Genomic DNA, 25,326 nt, shown 5'->3' with positions numbered 1-25,326 from the left:
TTGTCAAATCAAATATGCTTTATTTATTGTTTATGGATATTCTGGCAATTGAGTTAATTTGGCTTTGGAATCTACAACAGAACATGTCAAAGTTAAGGCTTCGGGAAGTATTCAACATTCACTTTTTCTACATTTTATATACGCCTTAGCTCTACAATGATTAAAATAAAATAAAAAATCCTCAATCTACACACAAATAACAAAAATGTCGCAAATGTATAAACAAAAATTAATAAGTATTCAGACTCCTTGCTATGAGACTTAAAACTTATTCGTTGCATCCTGGAAAGGCACACACCTGTCTATATAAGTCCCACAAAGCCAATAACCAAAACCATGAGTGGAAGGAATTGTCCGTAGAGCTCCAAAACAGGATTGTGTCGAGGAATATCTGGGGAAGGGCACTAATAAATGTCTGCAGCATTGAAGGTCCCCAAGATCACCACTGGCCTTCATCATCTTAATGGAAGAAGTTTGGAACCAGCCAAGACTCTCTGCCTAGAGCTGGCTGCGCCTGGGCCAAAATGAGGCAATGGGGAGAAGGGCCTTAGTCAGGGAGTGAACAAGCTTGCGAGAGTTCCTCTGTAGAAATGGGAGGACCTTCCAGAATACACCATCTCTGCGCACTCGACCAATAGACCTTATGGTAGAGTGGCCAGACAGAAAATAACTCCTCAGCTAGAAAGGGCAATGGACAGCCCGCTTGGCGTTTGCCAAGATTGAACTCTTTGGCCTGAATGCCCAAACGTCACGTCTGAAGGGAACCAGAGCAACGCTCATCACCTGGCCAAACCAATCCCTACGGTGAGCATGGTGTGGCAGCATGCATCTGTGGATTTTTTCAGCCGGCAGGAATGGGTGACTAGTCAGGATTGAGTGGAAAATTAACGGAGCCAAAGTACATGGGATCTTTTGGATGAAAACCTGCTCCGAGAGCGCTCAGATCTCAGCTGGGTGACAGGGACACCTTCCAAAACTCCAAAAACAGGTGTGTTACGCTTGTAGCATCATTACCCAAGAGACTTGAGGCTGTAATCACTGCAAGGTGCTTAACAGTACCTGAGTAAAGGACCTAAGCCTACATGAAATCCCTTCGAGAAAATGAAATTGGTGAAAAAAAATGATTGAACCATTTCTGTGTTTGTCCGCTAGGTTGTTATGGGTTATTGTGACACGAGCCACTGTGGGCCTCTATAAAAACGAGTATAGCTAATTAAAACAATTAGCATTGCGAAATTATGTTTTTGAGATCTCAAGTAAAAATCCATTAATAGTCAGTGCTGATAATGACGCATTATGAAACGAATTTGACCTACTGCGTCAACTTCTGAGATTCTTCTTCTTTGAAAACATGCATTTTACCCGCGCTCAGACCTTTGTAAATGACCTTTTTCTGACTGGATATCGTTAATATGTTTACATGTAATGAACATAAACTAGCTAAGAATCTTTAATGAGCCTGTCTTACCTTAATAAGGTTATTGAAGCTGGTAGATTGTTTTACTTTGGGGCTAAATCGCCACTTTTCAATGACCAAAACGACGCCATCACTAGTTTATTTTTGGTGGAGCGCAATGATTTAAGTATTTCCAGTTGAAAGTATCTTCATCATAATTCGCTTCATACTCAGGGTATGTATAGTACAGCATATAGATATACTAGCTAGGTTATCGTGTGACAATGTAATCATTTTCGGAATTTAAGTTTGTCTACGCATCTAATAATGACGCGCATTTGAAGACCAGGAAACTAACATCAACTGCGCCCTGAAAAGACGAGCTATTACATAGAACACGGAATTTATAGAGGTCGCACATGATTCCAGCAAAAAAACAACAGAACAAAGATGTGGTCAACTAATACCTATAGTTTTCTATCCGTGACATTTAGGCGTACCGCGAGCGAACGTTAAGGACTTCCAGTTTTCGGTTTTGGCCTTCAAAATAGAAGTATTCGGTAAAACGCTCGTGTATGTACGACATCTGCATAGTAGTTTTGTGGTGACACCTTATTTGGGAGGTGAATGGTTGGAAGGGAATAACTGGAATGATCGAACTCATAAACACATGGTTTCCATGTGTTATGATATCATTCCATTCACGCCATTGCCAGCGCCATTATTATGATTTCTCGTCTCCGTCAGCAGCCTCCTGTGAATCAGTATGTTTTTTGGCAAGCTTTGCATTAGTCATTAGGGCCATAATGTGTAAAATTGTTAACAAAATTTAACTACAGGATCCTATCCAGTTTTTATTCTATTTCCAGTTCGCTGAGATGCATTCCTGGATGATTATATGGCCGAGGGTTTAATAGGCCTCGTGCTTATCCTACTTGCTCCTGAGTGCTTGATAAGCTCGTGGCTTATCTATTAGCATCCTTAGTGGCTGGAAGCTGTTACTAGGCACCTGCTTAGCTGATAGCAGGCGGTCACCTTGGGGTCAATGGGACTGCCACAATGTTTAGAAATAATAATATATATGTATTGTATTATAGGAAAGGCTCTACCCTATCATTTGGTCTGCTCAGATACAATATAATCTTAAGAGAGTTACATCTTTTCTATGTTCTGCTTCTTATAAACACGGTCTGAGAGATGGTGTGTGTTATTGGCAGTCAAAACAGGGTGTCATGTGAGAAGCGACTCTCAAAGGCTAAACATAGATTCATAGACAGCCCTGGACAGGGGAGGTGAACGAGATAGAGCAAGTCACGGACATACCAGCTTAAACCACAGGGAGTGGAACAATTATGCTGAGCCCTTAAAAAGCACCGGAACAATTCGTTCTCTACTAGTTGATAAACCTGTATATCAGGGTTGGTTCTCATGAGGTAGAAGATTGTTGACATAGGAAGGTTATCATACTAGGGGTGTGACTGGCAAGCATATTAAAGATAACGACTCAACTTACTCGGAACATGCGTGCTATGTTCCCGTTGTCAACTTCTGGCAATTGATTAATAAGGTTTTTGATTGATTTACTTTACAAGATATTGTCTGATTGCTGATTTACACCAATAAGGCAATGAATTGACAAGGAGAAGGAACCTACCCCACAAAGCCGTGTTATCCTTAGTTCTGTTGAAACCATAAAGCTATGTGTTAGCCCAGAAGTTGTTGAACTGATCTTTAGCTATAAATACAAATTATTTGCCTAATTCAGAATTGTGACTAGTCTTTACCTATGCGAAAAGAACATATCTCGGCGCAATGCAGTTCACTGTATATGGAATACATGTTGGACTTTAGAGGAACAAGTTTACTACCTGTCTCAGCTTAAAGTGAGGTGGGAGAAGACTCAGTAGGGTCTTACGAAACCAAATGTTTATGTTTTGGAGGGGGGACTGTGTCATGTCGACTGTTGCTGCTTTTTTTTTTTTACCCCCCCCCTCCAAAGCCCCCAATAAGGCCTTTGCCGCAACTGTAAGTCTTAAAAAAACAGAAATTAATTACCTCTGTTCATTCAGCCATTCCTAGTGGAGAAAGAATAGGGTTTTGGGAAAACACTGGAAAATTAGGACTGAAGTTATTCTTATACGTTTTGTTCTATTGAGATAGTACAATCAGTTAACATTACCTTTTGAATATGAAGGTCTTTTGTATACATTTACATTGAAGTCATTTAGCAGACGCTCTATCCAGAGCGACTTAGCAACGTTTGGTGATTCCACCGTGCATGATAGTCCAGGGGACAACCACTTTACGAATAGTGCATCTAACTCTAAGGGGGGGTGGGGTTAAAGGATTACTTTTTTATCCTATCCTAGGTATTCCTTAAAGATAGGTGGTGGTTCGGTGTCTCCGGGAAGTGGTGATGATTCCGCTGACCTGACGTCGTGGGGTATGTTGTTCCACCATTGGTTGCGGCAGAGCAGCGAACAGTTTGACTGGGGCTGAAAAAGCGGAGCTGTTACTTCCTCAGAGTAGGGTTGGGCGATCAGGCCAGAGGTGATGGAACGCAGGTCCTTTTTGGCGACTTTGTAGAGGGTCTGACAGAGCATGAAGCTACGGTACAGGCTGAACCGGTTCCCCTGCGACAGCTCCGTAGGCTGACAGCACCTGGTCTTGTAGCGAGATGTGTTTCTGAGTTACATAATTGGCTTCAAAATCACAGAAATCAGGTAACATTAGCTGATGAAATAATTTTTAATTAGAATAAATACCTATTACATCTTCCAAAGCACTCTGTTCCAAAGTACCTAAATTCAGGCGGTTTATCCCAACTTCGTGCATGGAATTTGTGTAGTCTTATTCCTCATATTTGGCAACAAACGCATCCAAACCATGGTGGAGTTAGTGCCTACAAAAAAAAACATTACTATTGCTTTCTATGCAATACACTGTATTGGACTGTCTACTACCTGTCTCAGATAAAATGAGATGGGAAAAGACTCAGTAGGGTGAGTTTGAACAAAAAGCTAAGTCATATGAAGCYTTAATGGACTTTAACTGTGGTCAAAACAAACAGCTTAAAATGGGGTGCCCGGACACTATAGGGCTCAAATATAGCACTGTGTCATAGGATGCATATATTGTCCTTCCAAAATACCTTATAATGTAAAAGACACATCTTATAATCTTCCTTCTGGTAGACACTTTGGAAAAAATACAACCTACAATATGTTTATTTGAAAAGTCAAGAGATATGCAAGTATTCATCACAATGAAGTTAATTAACCAAATTGATCAACAGCTACACAGAAGTTTCAAGTTTTGTCACATGCACAAGTACAGTGAAATGCTTACTTGCTGGCTCTTTCCCAACAATGCAGTATTCAATATCAAATAGTATAAAGTCGATTATWTTTCAAAACACAAGAAATAAGAAAAACACAAGAAAGTAAGCTTCAGTATATACAGGGTCTGTGGCAGTACCAAATGTACAATGAGCAGGGATACTGGAGAATTTGAGGTAGTTATGTACATGTGGGCACGTATTTGAGAAAGTGACTGGTTGCAGGATTAATAATAATTATCAATATTAGTGGCGGGTGGGTGTGTGAGGGGTGATGTGTGAGTGTCATATAGTCAGTGCAGCTAGACCGTGGGTGAGGGTGGGCAACCATTGCCTAGCTGTTAAAGTCTCAGTGCCTGGAGTCTTCGGCTGTTCAAAAGTCTCAGTGCTTGGGGATACAGTAGAAGCTGTCTCGGAGCCTGTTGGTACGAGACCCAATGCTGCGTTACCTCCTGTCGGACGGTAGCAGATAGAACAGTCCTTGGCTGGAGTCTTTAGAAAATGGTCAGGCCTTCCTCAGACACCGTCTGGTATGTACACTAAATAGCCAAACGTTTGTGGACACCCCTTCAAATGAGTGGATTTGGCTATTTCAGCCACACCCGTTGCTGACAGGCYTATAAAATCGAGCACACAGCCATGCAATCTTCATAAACAAACATAGGCAGTAGAATGGCRTTACTGAAGAGCTCAGTGACTGTCAACGTGGCACCATCATAGGATGKCACCTTTCCAACAAGTCAGTTCGTCAAACTTCTGCCCTGCTACAGCTGCTCTGGTCAACTGTAAGTGCTGTTATTGTGAAGTGGAAATGTCTAGGAGTAACAACGTCTCAGCCACGAAGTGGTAGGCCACACCAGTTCACCGAATGGGACCGGCGAGTGCTGAAGCGCGTAGCGCATAAAAATTGTCTGTCCTCGGTTGCAACACTCACTACCGAGTTCCAAGCTGCCTCTGGAAGCAAAGTCAGTTCCTTGGGAGCTTATGAAATGGGTTTCCATAGCCGAGCAGCCACACACAAGCATAAGATCACCATGCGCAATGCCAAACGTGTCGGCTGGAGTGATGTAAAGCTTGCCGCCATTGGACTGGAGCAATGGAAACACGTTCTCTGGAGTGATGAATCACGCTTCATCCTCTGGCAGTCCGATGGACGAATCTGGGATAGGCGGATGCAAGGAGAATGCTACCTGCCCCAATGCATAGTGACAACTGTAACGTTTGAAGGAGGAGGAATAATGGTCTGGGGCTGTTTTTCATGGTTTGGGCTAGGCCCCTTAGTTCCAGTGAAGGGAAATCTTAACGCTACAGCATCCAATGACATTCTTGACGATTCTGTGGTTCCAACTTTGTGGCAAGTTTGGGGAAGGCCCTTTCCTGTTTCAGCATGACAATGCCCCCGTGCACAAAGCGACTGCCAGGACTAATCGCCCAATATCAGTGCCCGACCTCACTAATGCTCTTGTAGCTGAATGGAAGCAGGTCCCCACAGCAATGTTCAAACATCTAGTGGAAAGCCTTCCCAAAAGAGTGGAGGCTGTTATAGCAGCAAAGGGGGACCAACTCCATATTAATGCCCATGATTTTGGAATGAGATGTTCGATGAGCAGGTGTCCACATAGTTTTGGCCATGTAGTGTATGTCCTGGATGTCCTTATATGCAAGAACAGGGTTCAGGATATCCGATCCTGAAATACACCAAACAATCTGAGAACCATAGTATATGTGCAGGTTACACCACGTAATCACATCATTGCAGATTGATCTTCTTCTGACAATGTACATGGAAGCATTCTTTCATGGCATTCACCATTCACCACAAATCTAAGTAAAGAAATGGAATTAACAATATATAAATATATGCATGAGAAATGTCTGAGCGGCATAGACTAAGATTAAGTAGTTATATGTTATACTATTGCAAGCACAAACTTTATTTTTCATGTTTATAGCTATGGACATTCAATGTGCTTTTAAATTCACAGGTATTATTACACACTCAAAACGCCACCAATTGTGTGCTCTTCTAGGTACCTTAGGCAGAACATCTATCCTCTCGGAACAGAGATTCTGTAACTGTTGGCTAACAAAGGAAGCGGGGCAGATCAACACAAAGTGATCCTCCAAATGATATTTTACAAAATCAAGGTACACATCTATTATCTTATCACTGAACCAGTTTCCATTGGTTATTGTATTTTATGTTTAGAGGAATCACATTCCTTGCATTTGACAGTGTATAAGTGAAGGACTTCTTTCAGACCAAAGTGGAGAACCCCTGCACTACTTATGCGGTCATGTGCAACGAGACAAAGCAATTTGTTGAGTAATTCTAAACTATAGCACACTGACGACTTTGATGTTTCAGTGCAGTTTACATGCCAAAGCTGGCCATGACATGTATAAAATTTCACAAATGGTTATTCTTCTGAAAATGAAACTATACTGGAAATTGCACAATATGTAAGGTAGAGTAAAGCTTCTAGGTAATTTGATCTAAGCCATGTCCATTTTTGCAAGCAAAGTCTTTGGGGCATGGGTTACATAAAAGCTTGAATGTTAAGAGGCTTTTGAATTCTTAGATATATTACATGCTTTGCTCTGTTGATTCGAACCAACAAGGTATTCGCCTATGCTTTCTGCAGAAATGCCCCTCGGTTCCACTATCAGTTGTTTTGTAGTCTACTATCAGTTGTTTTGTAGTCTGGCCATACACTGCCTGGGCATCACACTCACTGGAAATGTTTAGACTGTGAATGTAGAGTAGATCATTTGCTAAGAACAAGATGTTCAACCATGTCCTTTACACCACTGTAATGAAATTGTTCTTGAGACATGGATTGTGAAAATGTCGCTGAATTCAATGCTTCAAACTGGGAAATTGCCTTTTTTGAAGTGAGGAGATGGTTTCCCTGGGTCAGCTCTAAGTCATCTCTCCAAGTCATCTCAGCATTCAGGAAATGCTGATGTAGTATTTAGAAACATTTAAATGGGTAACGTTTTATCAACTGTGTGATTGGAGAAGTATTCATACCGTGGAATGACAAATATGTTTCTGAATGAAGTGGTTCGTTTGCGTCTGAGGCTCATTAACTACTTCATAGAAATATATAACCCCTTCCCTATTCGTGCCAACAGAAGTGTGTAATTCATTTGCCCCTATCTTAAAAAGTGTCAAAATCCAGCTCTGACCAGAAATGCCCCCTTGTAGATTTTGTGCCTGGGTGACATGTTACAGATCTCAATCTGTTTCTTGTTGCCAACAGCTGGGATTTCAATTGTACTGGATGGAAAAATGGGGTCTCGCTTTACTGTACCATTTTCTGCTACACAGGGCACAAAAATAACAAGAATATCTGGTGTGATGGTCCAAACTGTCTGTCTAATCAATGAGCCATCACATTGACTGCATTTTGTGGGTGCACCCCCCTAAGTGATTAATTGCCTGAATAGAATATCAAGCAATGACATGTCTGTTATGGGCTTTGGTTTTTTCATTTATATTTCGAGGTTGGACATTAGCGCATTGGGTGCACCGATTGGTGTTAACTCGTTAGTATGTGTTACACCTGTGCTGGCTTGTCATCTCATTAGTCAGAAGGTGTTTAACCTATAGCAGCTGGTCCAGAGCTCCAGTTGGCTTGAGAAATGTGCATGTGTAACACCTTTAGTTCGCTCTCCCTATTTGATTTGCAGCAATATTTGGTTTACTTCCAGTCTTTAAGTTTGGTGTGGGTTTTAATTGTATTTGCCTCTTCTTAGGTAAATTTAGCGGGTGCTCATGGTGGGTGTCCTTTATGTCCCAGTTGTTGTTGCTTGTCAACTTTCAGTGGACACCCCCATGATTGTCTAATAGAACCCATCCCAGAACCCCACCTGTTTTGTTTGTTGTTAGTAACTCTTTGTTAGTTTCCCCTTCTGTTATAGTGGCAATTTTTGGTTTCTTGCTGGGGAACGTAACAAAATGGGTGCTTGTCCGGGATATTGTTTCCCATAAGTATGGTAGTCTCTCTAATCACCTATTCTGAAGCTCTGCTGTGCCCAGATATTTGAATGTTAACTTTTATGGTAGAGTTTCTGTCACTGACATCCACCCAAAGGGGTTGGAAGATTGATGGAATCATTTTGAAAGTTGCGATAACACAGGCGCACATATATACTGTATATATATATATATATATATATATATACAGTATATATATACACATAGTTGAAGTCGGAAGTTTACATACACTTAGGTTGGAGTAATTAAAAGTTGTTTTTCAACCACTCCACAAATTTCTAGTTAACAAACTATAGTTTTGGCAAGTCGGTTAGGACATCTACTTTGTGCATGACACAAGTCATTTTTCCAATTCACACACTTAAAGAAAAAAATCCATGGTCATCTCTACTGCATCTGATCTGGCGGACTCACTAAACACAAATGCTTTGTTTGTAAATTATGTCTGAATGTTGCTATCCGTAAATTTGAAAAACAAGAAAATCGTGCCGTCTGGTTTGCACAATGTAAGGAATTTAAAATGATTTATACTTTTGATACTTAAGTATATTTTAGAAATTACATTTACTTTTGATACTTAAGTAAATTTAGAACCAAATGCTTTTTTACTTTTACTCAAGTAGGATTTTACTGGGTGACTTTTACTTTTACTAGAGTCATTTTGTATTAAGGTATCTTTACTTTTACACAAGTATGAAAATTGGGTACAATGTTAGCACCCTGTGGGGTAATTTTCAAAGATATTGTCCTCTTATCTTAACTCTACTCGACTATCGAGAAGGAGACATTTGCTTTGGTGCTGGCTCTACAGCACTTCGAGGTTAATGTATTGGTCTCTACCACTCTAGTGGTCTTTACCGATCATAACCCTCTAGTTTTCATTAAAAAGACGAGCTCCACGAATTGCCAACTTATTTGCTGGATTCTCATATTGCAGGAGTTTCCCCTTGAAATCAGACATGTCCATGGTCAGGACAACTTGTTTGCTGATTGTCTTTCAAGGGTGGGAAATCAATAAGTTTTGTGTTTAGCCAGTGTGTTGACCTGGCACACAATTTATTTTGACTGTATGTTTTGCCATATTGGCGATGAGTTTTGTTCTCTGAGAAACTGTCATGTTTGCGATAGCTCGCAATGATTGTGCATTAGTGAAACTTACAGGTCCGTAGGAGAAACGGGTACAAAAAAAATAATTTAGTTACGAGAACCAAGCTATCATAAGTGCTTTATATAGGCCTATTATGCATTTTGTATAAACAAATAGCATATTCTATAATTGTGGTACAACAAAGGTAAACTATTTTCATCCCAAGGGGATGAGAGTTATAAAAACGTATGTGATTTTACCTCTGTTTCTCAAAACTTCACAGAGTTTTAGYCAGCTATAGAAATACATTTACAAAAAGGGAAGAAAAAATGAAAAACATTGTAAAAAAAAAAAGTGTGTCTGTGTGTTTCTGTATATACAGTACCAGTCAAAAGTTTGAACACACCTACTCATTCCAGGGGTTTTCTTTATTTTYACTATTTTCTACATTGTAGAATAATAGTAAAGACATCAAAACTATGAAATAACACATGGAAACTATGTAGTAACCAAAAAAGTGTTAATTAACCAAAAAAGCGAGATTCTTCAGTAGCCAGCCTTTGCCTTGATGACAGCTTTGCACACGCTTGGCATTCTCTCAACCAGCATTACCTGGAATGCTTTTCCAACAGTCTTGAAGGAGTTCCCACATATGCTCAGCACTTGTTGGCTGCTTTCCCTTCACTCTGCTGTCCGACTCATCCCAAACTTTTGACTGGTACTGTAAATTGTCCYCAACAGWGAAATGGGCTACTTCTATYTGAATTAATGAGGAYGCYGAACACACCTCAATTCAAACTGTTGTTAGAAAATACAACTTTTTCGAAAATWATTAGAAATTGACAAGTTGAAACAGCSTATAGATAATTAGCAGGCAGCATGGATTGGTTTGAGGACAGTGCGGTTTAACTGTCCTGTTGCYCAATAATCACATTTTGGAAAAGTGAGTGTGCTCGAAATGGTCTTTATACCATCTTCATCTGAATGTATGATATCGCCTGAATATGACACATGGAAATCTAGTGCATCCACAGTGTCCAGAACAATAACTTATCCATTTAATTTAASATGTTTGTTTTTCTATCCTTTTCWGAGCGACTGAAAATGTATGATATTGAAAATATACTAAAAGGCCAGCAACACTCTGTAMAATTCAGTGCTACATGAAATGCCACTATATATACATTCTACCTACCCTACTGAGTATTCTCTACAATACTTTTACTGCAGCACTTAGAATAGTTTTTGCTCTTTAAGCCAATATGTATTTCATACAAYGTGATTTGCATTGGGYGCATTTATTTGACWTCGGACCAWTTTTAATGCAATTGTCACTTAAATATGAACAAATATGAATAATTGTTCARGTTTAGACAATTTCCATATAMCGTGAATAAATACAGGTTATTGYCAGTTTTCTACTATTACGRTGGGSACTTTTATTAMAAYCATTTTCGKAATTCCGTGACCCGGAAGTAKCTTTTTAGTGTTGCTGACGAGACGRTGATGAACCAAKRCARAGCATCGCCACAGCACTGTGGAAATGATATGCCCAATCTGTAGTGTAACAAGGCCAAGGTTCTAGGAATGAGACTGGAAAGGGAAGACTGTGAGGACACCTCTTTGGGATGCTCATAACGTATGTAATATAGCTAGCTTTGGGACACAACATCAGGTGTCTGTGTATTGGTTGAACTCCAACCAATAAAAACCAATAAARAGATTTGATTTACACAACTCCCGATGTTGTGTCCGAAAGCTATAATATAGCCAGCTAATTAGCTAGCTAGCTAGCTTCCCTATTTGCACAAAATCTCAAATCTTCTGTCTGTTGCTACAACATTCTGACAGTTAAGTTTACCGGCGTGATCAGAGCAAGAGATCCAACCAGCCTGAGCCTCTTTAGCTAGCTAACTAATAATGATACTGACTGTAATTTAGCTAGTTGTAAGAAAGTCTTATTTTTCTTCTAGGTCGAGGTGTTGTATAGCTTCTGAGTAGCCTAGCTACATAGCTAGGAAACACAAGGACAATGCCTATATCAGACTTCGTGGATGCCTTGAAGGACAACCCTTACTTTGGGGCTGGCTTTGGACTGGTGGGGGTGGGCTCGGCCATTGCTGTGGCCAGGAAATCAGCTCAATTTGGGATGATCTTCTTCCGGAGGAACTACATGATCACCCTGGAGGTGCCCAGTCGGGACAAGAGCTACCACTGGCTGCTGAGCTGGATCACCAAGCACGCCAAGCACACGCAGCACCTGAGTGTGGAGACCTCTTACATGCAGCACGAGAGTGGACGGGTACACACACAGTTTGACTTCCACCCCAGTCCTGGCAACCACATAATCTGGTAAAATGTTGACAAGACTCAATAACCCTGACTGTATTCTCTGATTAGTCTGTTGGAGTTTTCGTAGTGTTCTCTCATAGTTCTTCTCTATTTTTCTCTGAGCTGATGTGAGAAAATTATGCTGAACCTAACGTTGTCAACAGATACCATACTGTAGGATATCTCTTCACTGGTAGCCGGTAGGCACAGTCAGGTCCAAAATTGTCACCCTTGATAAAGATGAGCAAAAAATGCACTATAAAATAAATTAACATACTGAGCTATATTGTGTGCTCAAAATATGTTTTATACTCAGAGAAAGATATATTTTTTAATAAGTAATAATTATTCTAAAAAAGATGGGGGGTAAAAAAAATTTTTTCAATACCTTTTAATACCTCACTTTGTGAGGATAATAGCACTGAGTCTTGGGAGGGATCTTAGATCATTCCTCCATACAGAATCTTTACAAATCCTTTATATCATTTGTCTAATCTTACGGACTGCACTCTTCAATTCAAACCACAGGTTTTCAATGGGATTCAAGTCCGGAGACTGAGATGGCCATTGCAAAATGTAGATTTTGTGGTCAATTAATATTTTTTTTGTGGATTTTGTCTCGCTGGAAGATTGACTTGCGGCATAAGTTTCAGCCTCCTGGCAGAGGCAACCAGGTTTTTGGCTAAAATGTCCTGCTACTGTCTGGGTAAGTTCATCATGCCATTGACCTTAACAAGGGCACCAGGACCAGTAACATCAATGATCCACCACSATATTTTACAGTAGGTAAGTGGTTATTTTCTGAATATCATTCTTTCGACGTAAAACCCACCACTGGTGTGTGTGGCGAAAGAGATGTATTTTGATGTCATCCAACAAATGTAAACGCCTGGAGATTGGCACATGGAGTGAAACTGATGCTATGGTCAGATTACATGAAAATAGAGKTCTTTGGCCYTGCACACAAGTGGTGAGTTTTGCGTAGAAAGAAATATGCATATTCATAAAAGAACCCCATACCTACTTAGTGATTGGGGGGAAAATATTGATGAAGTTACATATCGGGATATWATTTTTTATGTATCATTTTGACAATATTGCAATATTTTTGCGCTATTTGGCTGTACCTGCACCAAAACCCCAGTGTCTTTCCTTCATAGCTTGTTCTCCATCTTCTTTTTAAATAGGGAGCCAATTTGTTTTCAGCACTTTTATTTCCATGACTGATCAAAACTAGTTRTCTCATGGCTCTCTTTTATCCCAGACATATGGTGAGAAATAGGTTTGGAACATCTAATCGCAATGAAACCATAGTATCTAATCGCAATACGTATCGTATCGGCACCTAAGTATTGTGATAATATCGTATCGTGAGGTCCTTGGCAATTCCCAGCCCTACTGGTCCCCTGTGGAAATCGAACGTTACAAGCGCCATGCTCTACCAACTGAGCCACACGGGGTCCTTGTTATGGTCTACAGCGTCATGAACTTTACCCAGTATCAGGACATTTTAGCAGAAAACTGGTTGCCTCTCTTTCTTTGAGCAATTGTATTAATATAAAATCATTTTCAATTTTCACTTTATTTAATTTTTGCTCATCTTTATCGAGGGTGCCAATTATTTTGGACCTGACTGTGTATGTACACAGCTCTATAGCAACGCATACCAGAATTTAGAAAAACACTTTTGTTTCAGAGTGTGAGTTGGTCAACTTTGTGCTGACTGCCATCCCTGTTTGAGTGCAGGTATGGGAGGAAGTGGATCCGAGTGGAGAGGACCAGAGAGAAACAGATGGTGGATCTCCACACAGGCACACCCTGGGAGTCGGTCACTTTCACCGCCATGGGCAGAAACAGAGAAGTCTTCTTCAACATCCTGCAAGAAGGTACACTAGAATCATCTAGACAAGTAGACACTGACAGTGGCCCAGGAAAATGTGCACACAACTTGATATCTGATTTGATTGGCTGTTGCAGATGAGGGAGATTGGCTGTATTACTAGCTTGTGATATGGAGTTGATTGGCTGTCTGTCTGTTTGGGTGTGATGCAGCCAGGGAGTTGGCCCTGAAGCAGGAGGAGGGTCGGACGGTGATGTACACGGCCCTGGGCTCCGAGTGGAGGCCCTTTGGGTTCCCACGGCGACGACGGCCCCTCAGCTCAGTGGTCCTGGAACAYGGCTTGGCCGATAGGATTGTAGATGATGTGAAGGAGTTCATCGGAAACCCCAAGTGGTACACAGACCGAGGTAATTACAATTCAGTAATTAATGACAAATGAATAGSTGTTTTGAAATTGAATTGACTCCATCCCTGTTCACCATACAAGCAGATGAGTGTATGGTCTTGTCAGGGTTAATGTGGTTGTGTTTTGTGTTGTGCATTCAGGGATCCCCTACAGGAGAGGATATCTGCTGTATGGACCTCCAGGCTGTGGGAAAAGCAGCTTCATGTGAGTATGCTAATGATGGTAGTATGGCAGCCCCAACCTTGCTTTGAAGCTTTGTGTTAGTGGTGTTTACTCTCCACACTTATCTGTGTATAATCCCTTATAAACATTTATTCAGTTTAAAGGGATAGATCTCTCAAAATACAAGTTGACATGATTTTCCACTTACCTTTGCTGTTGTCAATTGGCCCAGTTTACAGAGATGGCATTAGCCTCCTTGAACTGAATGTTTTGTTGTTGCATGCTCTGTCTMTGTGTTTCAGCACTGCCCTGGCTGGAGAGCTGGGCTACAGCATCTGCCTGATGAGTCTGAGCGACCGCAGCCTGTCTGACGACCGCCTCAACCACCTGCTGAGTGTGGCGCCGCAGCAGAGTATCATCCTACTGGAGGACGTGGACGCCGCCTTCYTCAGCCGAGAGCTGCTGCCCATCGAGAGTATGTATATTGCACCTGCTTGTCCTGCTATATATACAGTACCAGTGAAGACATCACAACTATGAAATAACACATATGGAATCATGTAGTAACCAAAAAAAGTGTTAAACAAATCAAAATATATTTTAGATTCTATAAGTAGCCACCCTTTGCCTTGATGACAGCGTTGRACATTCTGCATTCTCTCAACTAGCTTTACCTGGAATGCTTTTCCAACAGTCTTGAAGGAGTTCCCACATACACTTGAAGTCGGAAGTCTAGATACACCTTAGCCAAAGACATTTAAACTCAGTTTTTCACAATTCCTGACATTTAATCCGAGTAAGAATTCCCTGTTTTAGGTCAGTTAGGATCACCACTTTATTTTGAGAATGTGAAATGTCAGAATAATAGTAGAGAGAGTGATTTATTTCAGCTTTTATTTTTTTCAGCACATTCCCAGTGGGTCAGAAGTTTATATACACTGAATTAGTATTTGGTAGCATTGCCTTTAAGTTGTTTAACTTGGGTCAAATGTTTCGGGTAGCCTACCACAAGCTTCCCACAATAAGTTGGGTGAATTTTGGCCCATTCCTCCTGACAGAGCTGGTGTACCTGAGTCAGGTTTGTAGGCCTCCTGTGCTCGCACACACATTTCAGTTCTGCCCACAAATTTTCTATAGGATTGAGGTCAGGGCTTTGTGATGGCCACTCCAATACCTTGACTTTGTTGTCCTTAAGCCATTTTGCCATAACTTTGGAAGTATGCTTGGGGTCATTGTCCATTTGAAGACCCATTTGCGACCAAGCTTTAACTTCCTGACTGATGTCTTGAGATGTTGCTTTAATATATCAACATAGCTTTCCTGCCTCATGATACCATCTATTTTGTGAAGTGCACCAGGCCCTCCTGCAGCAAAGCACCCCCACAACATGATGCAACTGTGCTTCACAGTTGGGATGGTGTTCTTCAGCTTGCAAGCATCACCCTTTTTCCTCCAAACATAACGATGGTCATTATGGCCAAACAGTTCTATTTTTGTTTCATCAGACCAGAGGACATTTCTCCAAAAAGTACGATCTTTTTCCCCATTGTCAGTTGCAAACCGTAGTCTGGCTTTTTTATGCCGGTTTGGGAGCAGTGGCTTCTTCCTGGCTGAGTAGCCTTTCAGGTTACGTCGATATAGGACTCGTTTTACTGTGGACATAGATACTTTTGTACCTGTTTCATCCAGCATCTTCACAAGGTCCTTTGCTGTTGTTCTGGGATTGATTTTTGCACTTTTCGCACCAAAGTATGTTCATCTCTAGGAGACAGAACGCTTCTCCTTCCTGAGCGGTATGATGGCTGCGTGGTCCCACAGTGTTTATACTTGCATACTATTGTTTGTACAGATGAACATGGTACCTTCAGGCGTTTGGAAATTGCTCCCAAGGATGAACCAGACCTGTGGAGTTTTAGCTGATTTCTTTTGATTTTCCCATGATGTCAAGCAAAGAGGCACTGAGTTTGAAGGTAGGCCTTGAAATACATCCACAGGTACACCTCCAATTGACTCAAATGATGTCAATTAGCCTATCAGAAGCTCTAAAGCCATGACATCCTTTTCTGCAATTTTCCAAACTGTTTAAAGGCACAGTCAACTTAGTGTATGTAAACTTCTGACCAACTGGAATTGTGATACTGTGAATTATAAGTGAAATAATCTGTCTGTAAACAATTGTTGGAAAAATGACTTGTGTCATGCACAAAGTAGATGTCCTAACCGACTTGCCAAAAKWATAGTTTGTTAACAAGAAATGTATGGAGTGGTTGAAAAACGAGTTTTAATGACTCCAACCTAAGTGTATGTAGACTTCCGWCTTCAACTGTAGGTTAGTTAATGTTTACTTGATTATGTCATTCACTATGCTTACTATGGGGACGGCTCGATCAAGACTCTCTACTTTAATAAAGGTTAAATAAAAACAAGACTTCCTTCCAGTTCGGTTGCTCTTTAGGACTCATTATTGCATCTCTCTGTCCCACAGGCKCTCTGGCCTACCAGGGCATGGGCAGGCTGACCTTCAGTGGCCTCCTCAACGCTTTGGATGGAGTGGCCTCGTCAGAGGCCAGAATAGTCTTCATGACCACCAACTTCATAGACAGGTATGAGCCACCTTGTGATTTAATACAGTATCTAGCAACATTTGTTTGTATTGTGATCTAATCCTTTGTGTATCCTGACTACCATCTCCCTTCATCCCTYTAGGTTGGACCCAGCTCTGATCAGGCCGGGCCGTGTGGACTTGAAACAATATGTGGGCCACTGCACCCACTGGCAGCTCACCCAGATGTTCCGACGCTTCTACCCAGCCGAGCCGGCCACAGAGGGGGACCGCTTTGCGGAGAGCGCGCTGGCCGCCCACCCCAACATCAGTGCTGCCCAGGTGCAGGGGCACTTCATGCTGTTCAAAATGGACCCAACAGGCTCCATAGACAACGTGGCCAAGATGGAGTGAGGAGACTTAAAGGACTCTGGGAAGGAAGGTCACAGAAGCAGTCGCCATTTGACACGAAAGGAGAAGTTAAATGGACTCTGTTTGAGATGGAAAATGCTGTATCTTGTCAAACTTTTTATGTGCTTTTTATGGCAAAGTCACATACTGAATAAAAGTGAGTGAGTGTAAATTAAACATGTTTTAAATAAAATCGAAGGCACACGAGTAAGTGGGTACTATTGACGTGGTATTTACAGTATGTAGAGATTCAAACTAAAAGGGGGGTGGCATGTATTACCCTCTCCGAATTCTAAGATAATTCAATGGCAAATCTGTCTGAGAAGCSATCCAGTTCACAGAACCACACTTCTATAACAAGTCTCGAACTCCCTCCTACCGGGACATGCTGCTGTGCAAATCAAACACATTTCTCAAATCCACTCTGCATTTGATTGCATATTGGCATAAGTCTACCTTCACCTAGGTAGCCTTTCTCATTGGTTGATTTGAGAAGTCTCTGTCACAATCTGTTTTTGACAACTGCTTAAGTATTGATGTCCCTAGCTTATACAATGTTATTGATTTGAGGTTGGTTGGTACCTGTATTACTGAGCTTTGAGATTGGGAGAAAACTAAGTACTGCAATATTACGATATAATTACTGTAGAAACTAATCCAGTAATTATATAATGCAATATTGTGCTAACAGTCATTGCTCGTAACTGACWAACTCTGAACTGGTCCAAGATGTAAAGTTAAGCCCCTCTACTTCCTCTATGTAAGAGTAAGCTCCACAGAAAGATAAGTTGAGTAGAGATAAAATGTTAATACGTATGGCGTTTTTTCTGTATTCTTTGCTCGGTGTCTTACGCAACCTAGCTGACTTTATTTAGGAAGTGGAGGAGGTCTACAGTGTGTGTATATATATATACAGCAGTTTACATAGGGGTCACACTGTAAGGACAGAATGGAGATAGGGTCGCTGTGTGCTCCTCTGTAAGTGTATGTGCCAATCATTTGMGTTTATCACTATTGTATTTTTCTCCTTGATTTACAACATAATTGTATACTTTTGGGGTTTTATTTTAGAGTAGTGGTTGTATCATGTAATGACATTTCTTTGTGTTTTAGTACTAATTACTCTACATTCACCTACTCTGGATACAGGCAAGATGAACGATTTTTACCCCCAGCAATTACCCAGCGGGCTAAGCTGGTTTCCCAATGGGKTGTTCTGTAGTAAAGTCAGATTCTCCATCCCTTTATATCTCCAGRTTATGGGGCGGCAGGTAGCCTAGCGGTTAGAGAGCGGGCCAGCAACCYGAGGGTTGCTAGTTTGAATCCTGGMTCCGATGGGGAAAATCTTGCTGGAKGTGAGCTTSCAACCGGAGSGTTGCTCGTATCAAGTACTAGATGCACTTGCCTGCCGTTGTGCCATTGACAAAGGTAATGAACTCCCCACAACAACAGCTCGTGTGGCTGCCCCCAGCACCTCTCCAAAACCTGTATGTGTATCTTTCAGAGGGGTTGGGTTAAAAGCGGATGTAATTTCGGTTGGACCTATGTGCAATTGACTAAAAAACTGACCTTGATCTTCTATCCATCCATCCTTTTCATCTGATGTCTTGTCATATTTCAGTTTCACACTATTAATTTAATTCTGTTGTAATATCTTTTTTCTCTCAAATAAGTTYTGTTTTGCCAGAGAGACTTGTGGCTGCTCTAACCCTGCAGCCAAACTGGACTCAGATATTCAAAAGAGAAACTGTCATTTTTAGATGTGACAGAAGATGGAGGAGCCACTGACTGGGACTGTAAATGGAGATTGAATGATACGTCAGTGAATTCCAATACAGATCATGGATACAGAATCCATTTTTTCCCAGCAATTTACATGGATGTCTACACTTGTATTGGTGTGAAAAGAGCAGGATACACACATGGCATTTTCAAACTARACACATGCACACTCGCAGCTTCAAATTTGATCTGTAAGCAATGCTATTAGTCTCACTGTGTCAGGTAAGTTTATCTAACACAGACATTAGGATGTTTTAGAAGGACTGGTAAGGRTGATGTAAGATGCTCAGCTGTGAAGTACATTGTGAACATTTCCAATGKATCTCCCCATTACAGAGAGGCCCAGAGCTGTAGCGAATGTTTCAAAATGGTGGCTGAATGTAGGAGACTGTGACTGAGCTGTGGGGTTGAAGGCTATTCTACAGGCTGCAAGTTTGTCTGGGATAAGATTCTTCCCATGAATCCCCTGGGTCCTGCTACAATTTCAGCTCTGTTAAATTAACCGATAGAGGAAGATACAAGTGTAAAGCTGGGAGAGGTGGCTGTTAAACAAGAGACAGCAAAACTCAGTTTCTCTGGTTGGCAGGTCAGTCTGACCTAGTCCCTATTGGTTTCATATGGGCTTCCCCTAACCTCGCTGAAGATTAATCCTCACAGAGTTCAACACTTTAGGAATCAGTCTCTTTCACTGCGKTATGAGGTTAAAGAAAGTCTTCATGGATGGAGATTGAAGAGGTTCACGACAGAGTCAGGAGAAGTGACAGGGTGTCCATCTGAGTTGGCTAAAATTTGACAAAGTTGCTCTATACCTGTGTAGTACAGCTGTAATTACTATGGTAACAGTGTCATTWTCATGTTGTTACATAGTAGTTTAATAACTACTTTAAAATGGTATAATAATGGGGTTGATGTACAGCAAAATATGATTGTCTTGCAGTTGTACAGGTGGTAATGTGACCTTGGAGACTCCTACGCATCCTGTGACAGGGAAATATGTGACTGCTGTAGAAATAAGACTACTCCCTCCCGTTCCATCCCAACATTTTATAAAGATGGATCACTCCATCGAGAACCAGACTCCGGTAGAGTTGACCATCCCCTCAGTATCAAAGACCGATGAGGGCTTCTACAAGTGTAAATACCGAGGCTCTGGAGAATCACCAGAGAGCTGGAGAGGTAAGACATTATCTTTGTAGACAAAGTTCTCATTGATCCAAATCCACATATATTTAACATCCGTTTAAAACTTGTACTACAATTGCACGTTTGTTATTTCAGAGTCTCCAGTCCCTAGGCCCTCTACACTAATTGATGTGGGAGTGGTTGTGGTACTGATCGTGGCCGTTGATCTACTGGTGCTGCTTATTTGCCTACTAAAAYTAAAAGCTAAGACATTTACTCTGATATTCAATTGATATTCAATTGACTGTAGTTTACAAATGAGTCATATTCAGGAAAAAYGGGCTGCTGTAGGATTACACTAACACCTGCAACTCAACAGTGAAACACAGGACAGACCACAAGTGGATCTTTGCTATGACTAGAGGTGCTGTACTGATCTGATCGGTTTTGTTTGATATCTTTCGTCCAGTAAAGTGAAGAGAACAACATGGCAACCAGGACCAGAGATACCACTGCAGCGTCGGCATGGTCAGTCCGCTTGTTTCTTCTCACTTCAACCGCTGATCTAATGTAKTCTATGAATCATGTAAAGCTATGAATCTGATCTAAATGTTTCTTTTTTTCTCTCAATTAGCCTCCCATGTAATCAATTACCACATTTAATTATTGAATAGATTAGTAATATTCTAAGGCAGGGGTGGGCAAATCTGATCCTGGAGGGCTTTTTRCCCCAGACCAGCTATAACACGGCTGATTAAACATGATTGTGGAAGACCTTGATCTATTAAATTGATAGTTAATTACTCAAAACAGTAGTGTAAGTGGGATGGACAGATTTCATACACTGCAGACCTTCCCAGCTTTAAGGAATCAACTGATCCATGACGCCATATTATGCATGGTTGTTAGTGCCKCCTGCATTTTCTAATAGCGAATATACTGGATTAAAGAGTAGAGGGATCATTACTGTCTTTCTAATGCTGTTCAATTATTCTACATGTTAGGTCAGACTAATCCACCACATGCAGATGCAATTTACTCTGTGCTGAAGATGCCTGTTGCAGGTAAAACAGAGTCGTACACTCTTAGAAAAAAAGGTGCGATCTAGAACCTAAAGGGGTTCTTCGGCTGTCCCCATAGGAGAATCATTTGAAGAACCCTTTTGGTTCCAGGTAGAACCCTAAAACTAAAAACTGAATTGGTCTATTCATTKATTTTCCAGACACTCTTATCCAGAGCAACTTACAGTAGMGAGATTTTCATAATTTTTCATACTGGTCCCCCATGGGAATCGAACCCACAACCCTAGCATTGCAAGCGCCATGCTCTAGCAACTAAGCCACATCATCACACCGCAATCCACTTGATGTCTCAATGTACTCAATTACTGTATTGGCCATTGTTTTTCTTCATGGTGATGGAAAGTCTACAGGTACAAACCTAGATGACCAGCCTATGTACTATACACTAATATACATTTTCATTAAGTGGTTTGTAAGGATGCTAAATTAATACTGCACAAAAAAGTGGTTGTTTTCCATGATCTTATCAATAAATATATTACATTTAATGTGGGTGTTTGGGGTCTTTGCCCATAACTTTACAACTTTTGATGTAAATGTTTGAGGGCAGGATTTAGTTATTTCTGGATTCCATTAGAATGGTGATCACAGATAAAGGGACAGGGCAACAACTCTTACAATTCCACCTATTGAATCCTGCAAGATACTGTTCTTAATTATACAAGTACCTTTTTTGCCAAAGCAGAGATGKMGAAAAAGATTTKTTGCCCGTGATACAGAGGTKTATATCAGTCCGCTAATACTTATAAAGGCCCAGTGCACTAACAACACACCTTCAGAGAAATGTACAAGATGTGYTTAGAAGAGGGGCCAGTATTTCAATGATTAGGCTGACATCAACACAGACAACAGAGGATACCAGTGAACAGAAGTAGGGTCAGTTCAGGTCGTGTCACCCTTAGTGATAAATTATCATATTTAATCTGAAATGTCATACAAATTCCAAGAACAGATCACTCTGGAGTGAGATGTAAAAACAAAAAACAAAAATCTAATTTAGCCTACTAAAAACCAAACGGAAAAGGAAATTCTTGCCTATCTCACCCATACAGTGCCTTCAGAAAGTATTCACACCCCTTAACTTTTAACACATTTTGTTGTGTTACAGCTTGAATTTAAAATGGATTAAATGTRGATTTTTCTGTCACTGGCCTAKACACAATACCCCATAATGTCAAAGTGGAATTATGTTTTTTGAATGTTTTGCAAATGATTTAAAAAAATGAAAAGGTGAAATGTCTTGAGTCAATAAGTATTCAACCCCTTTGTTGTGGCAAGCCTAAATAAATTCAGGAGTAAAAATGTACTCAACAAGTCACGTAATAAGATGCATGGACTCACTCTGTGTGCAATAATAGTGTTTAACATGATTCTTGAATGACTACCTCATCTCTGTACCCCACGCATACAATTTTCTGTGAGTCCCTCAGTTGAGCAGTGAATAGGCGTCCTTCCTAACTAAGTTGCTGAAAAGGAAGGAAACCGCTCAAGGATTTTACTGAGGCCAATGGTGACTTTAAATCAGTTACAGAGTTTAATGGCTGGGGATGGATAAATAACATTGTAGTTACTTCACAATACTCACCTAATTGACCGAGTGAAAAGAAGGAAGCCTGTACAGAATCCTACCGATCCTTGACTTCGGCGATGTCATTTATAAAATAGCCTTCAACATTCTACTCAGCAAATTGGATGTAGTCTATCACAGTGCCATCCGTTTTGTCACCAAAGCCCCATATACTACCCACCACTGCGACCTGTATGCTCTCGTTGGCTGGCCCTCGCTACYTATTCGTCACCAAACCCACTGGCTCCATGTCATCTATAATTCTTTGCTAGGTAAAGCCCCGTCTTATCTCAGCTCACTGGTCACCATAGCATCACCTACCCGTAGTACGCGCTCCAGCAGGTATATTTCACTGGTCATCCACAAAGCCAACACCTCCTTTGGCCGCCTTTCCTTCCAGTTCTCTGCTGCCAATGACTGGAACGAATTGCAAAAATCACTGAAGCTGGAGACTWATATCTCCCTCACTAACTWTAAGCATCAGCTGTCAGAGCAGCTTACCGATCACTGCACCTGTACACAGCCCATCTGTAAATAGCACACCCAACTACCTCATCCCCATATTGTTATTTATTTTTTGCTCTTTTGCACCCCAGTATCTCTACTTGCACATCATATTCTGCAKATCTATTCACTCCAGTGTTAATGCTAAATTATAATTATTTCGCCACTATGGCCTATTTATTGCCTTACCTCCCTAATTTTACTACATTTGCACACACTGTACAAATATTTTTCTATTGTGTTACTGACTGTACATTTGTTTATCCCATGTGTAACTCTGTGTTGTTGTTTTTGTCGCACTGCTTTGCTTTATCTTGGCCAGGTTGCAGTTGTAAATGAGAACTTGTTCTCAACTGGCCTACCTGGTTAAATAAAGGTTAAATAAATGTTTWWWWWAAATATATATATACAAATATTACAAAACATGCATCCTGTTTGCAAAAAGYCACTAAAGTAATACTGCAAAAACGGTGGCAAAACAATATTTTTTTTGTCCTGAGTACAAAGTGTAATGTTTGGGGTAAACTCAATACAACACATTACTGAGTACCACTCTCCATATTTTCAAGCATAGTGGTGGCTGCATCACTACAAACTGAAAGGGTACACCCACACAGACAGCGTGGTGAAGAAGGCACAGCAGCGCCTCTTCAACCTCAGGAGGCTGAAAAAATTTGGCTTGTCGTCAAAAACACTCACAAACTTTTACAGATGCACAATCGAGAGCATCCTGTCGGGCTGTATCACCGCCTGGTACGGCAGCTGCTCCGCCCATAACCGTGAGGACCTCCAGAGGGTAGTGAGGTCTGCACAACGRATCACCGGGGGCAAACTACCTGTCCTCCAGGACACCTACACCACCTGATGTCACAGAAAGGCCTCAAGGACAACAACCACCCGAGCCACTGCCTGTTCACCCCGCTATCATCCAGAAGGCGAGGTCAGTACAGGTGCATCAAAGCGGGGACCGAGAGACTGAAAAACAGCTTCTATCTCAAGGCCATCAGACTTTTAAACAGCCATCACTAACATTGAGTGGCTGCTGCCAACATACTRAACTCTAGCCATTTTAATAATGGAAAAATTGATGTAATAAATGTATCACTAGCCACTTTCAACAATGCCACTTTATATAATGTTTACATACCCTACATTACTCATCTCATGTGTTTATACTGTACTCTATACCATCTACTGTATCTTACCATCTTGATGTAATAAATGTATCACTAGCCACTTTAAACAATGCCACTTTATATAATGTTTACATACCCTACATTACTCATCTCATATGTTTATACTGTACTCTATACCATCTACTGCATCTTGCCTATGCCGTTCGGCCATCACTCATTCATYTATTTTTATGCACATACTCTGATTCATTCCTTTACACTTGTGTGTATAAGGTAGTTGTTGTGAAATTGTTAGGTCAGATTACTTGTTAGATATTACTGCATGGTCGGAACTAGAAGCACAAGCATTTCGCTACACTCGCATTAACATCTGCTTACCATGTGTATGTGACAAATAACATTTGATTTGATGTTATGGGTATGCTTGTAATCATTAAACACTGGGGAATMTTTCAGGATGAAAAATAAATGGAATGGAGCTAAGCACAGTCAAAATCCTAGAGGAAAACCTGGTTCTGTCTGCTTTCCARCAGWCACTGGGAGATTAATTCACCTCTCAACAGGACAGTAACCTAAAACACAAGGACAAATATAGACTGGAGTTGCTTACCAAGAAGA

The 25,326-nt window shown here is 40.9% G+C and overlaps 1 protein-coding gene across 2 annotated transcripts; it reads left to right on the top strand.

The window, feature by feature from the left end:
- The first annotated feature begins 11,317 nt into the window (after window positions 1–11,317).
- On the top strand, window positions 11,318–17,609 carry bcs1l (BC1 (ubiquinol-cytochrome c reductase) synthesis-like). 2 transcript variants are annotated; one of them, XM_023981510.2, is made up of 8 exons: window positions 11,374–11,462; window positions 11,797–12,175; window positions 13,901–14,040; window positions 14,207–14,401; window positions 14,541–14,604; window positions 14,865–15,037; window positions 17,048–17,165; window positions 17,269–17,609. In XM_023981510.2, exons 2-8 carry the CDS (start codon window positions 11,856–11,858, stop codon window positions 17,516–17,518), a joined length of 1,260 nt encoding a protein of 419 aa, XP_023837278.1. In that variant the 5' UTR covers window positions 11,374–11,462; window positions 11,797–11,855; the 3' UTR covers window positions 17,519–17,609. The 2 variants fall into 2 exon arrangements, with proteins under 2 accessions (XP_023837277.1, XP_023837278.1); XM_023981509.2 differs by having other exon boundaries at window positions 11,318–12,175.
- The last annotated feature ends 7,717 nt before the right edge of the window (window positions 17,610–25,326 follow it).

This window comes from Salvelinus sp. IW2-2015, linkage group LG36 (assembly GCF_002910315.2).
Source record: "Salvelinus sp. IW2-2015 linkage group LG36, ASM291031v2, whole genome shotgun sequence".
Classification (NCBI taxonomy): Eukaryota; Metazoa; Chordata; class Actinopteri; order Salmoniformes; family Salmonidae; genus Salvelinus; species Salvelinus sp. IW2-2015.
Note: the sequence above shows the minus strand (reverse complement) of the source record. Positions and strands in the feature narration are given on the sequence as shown.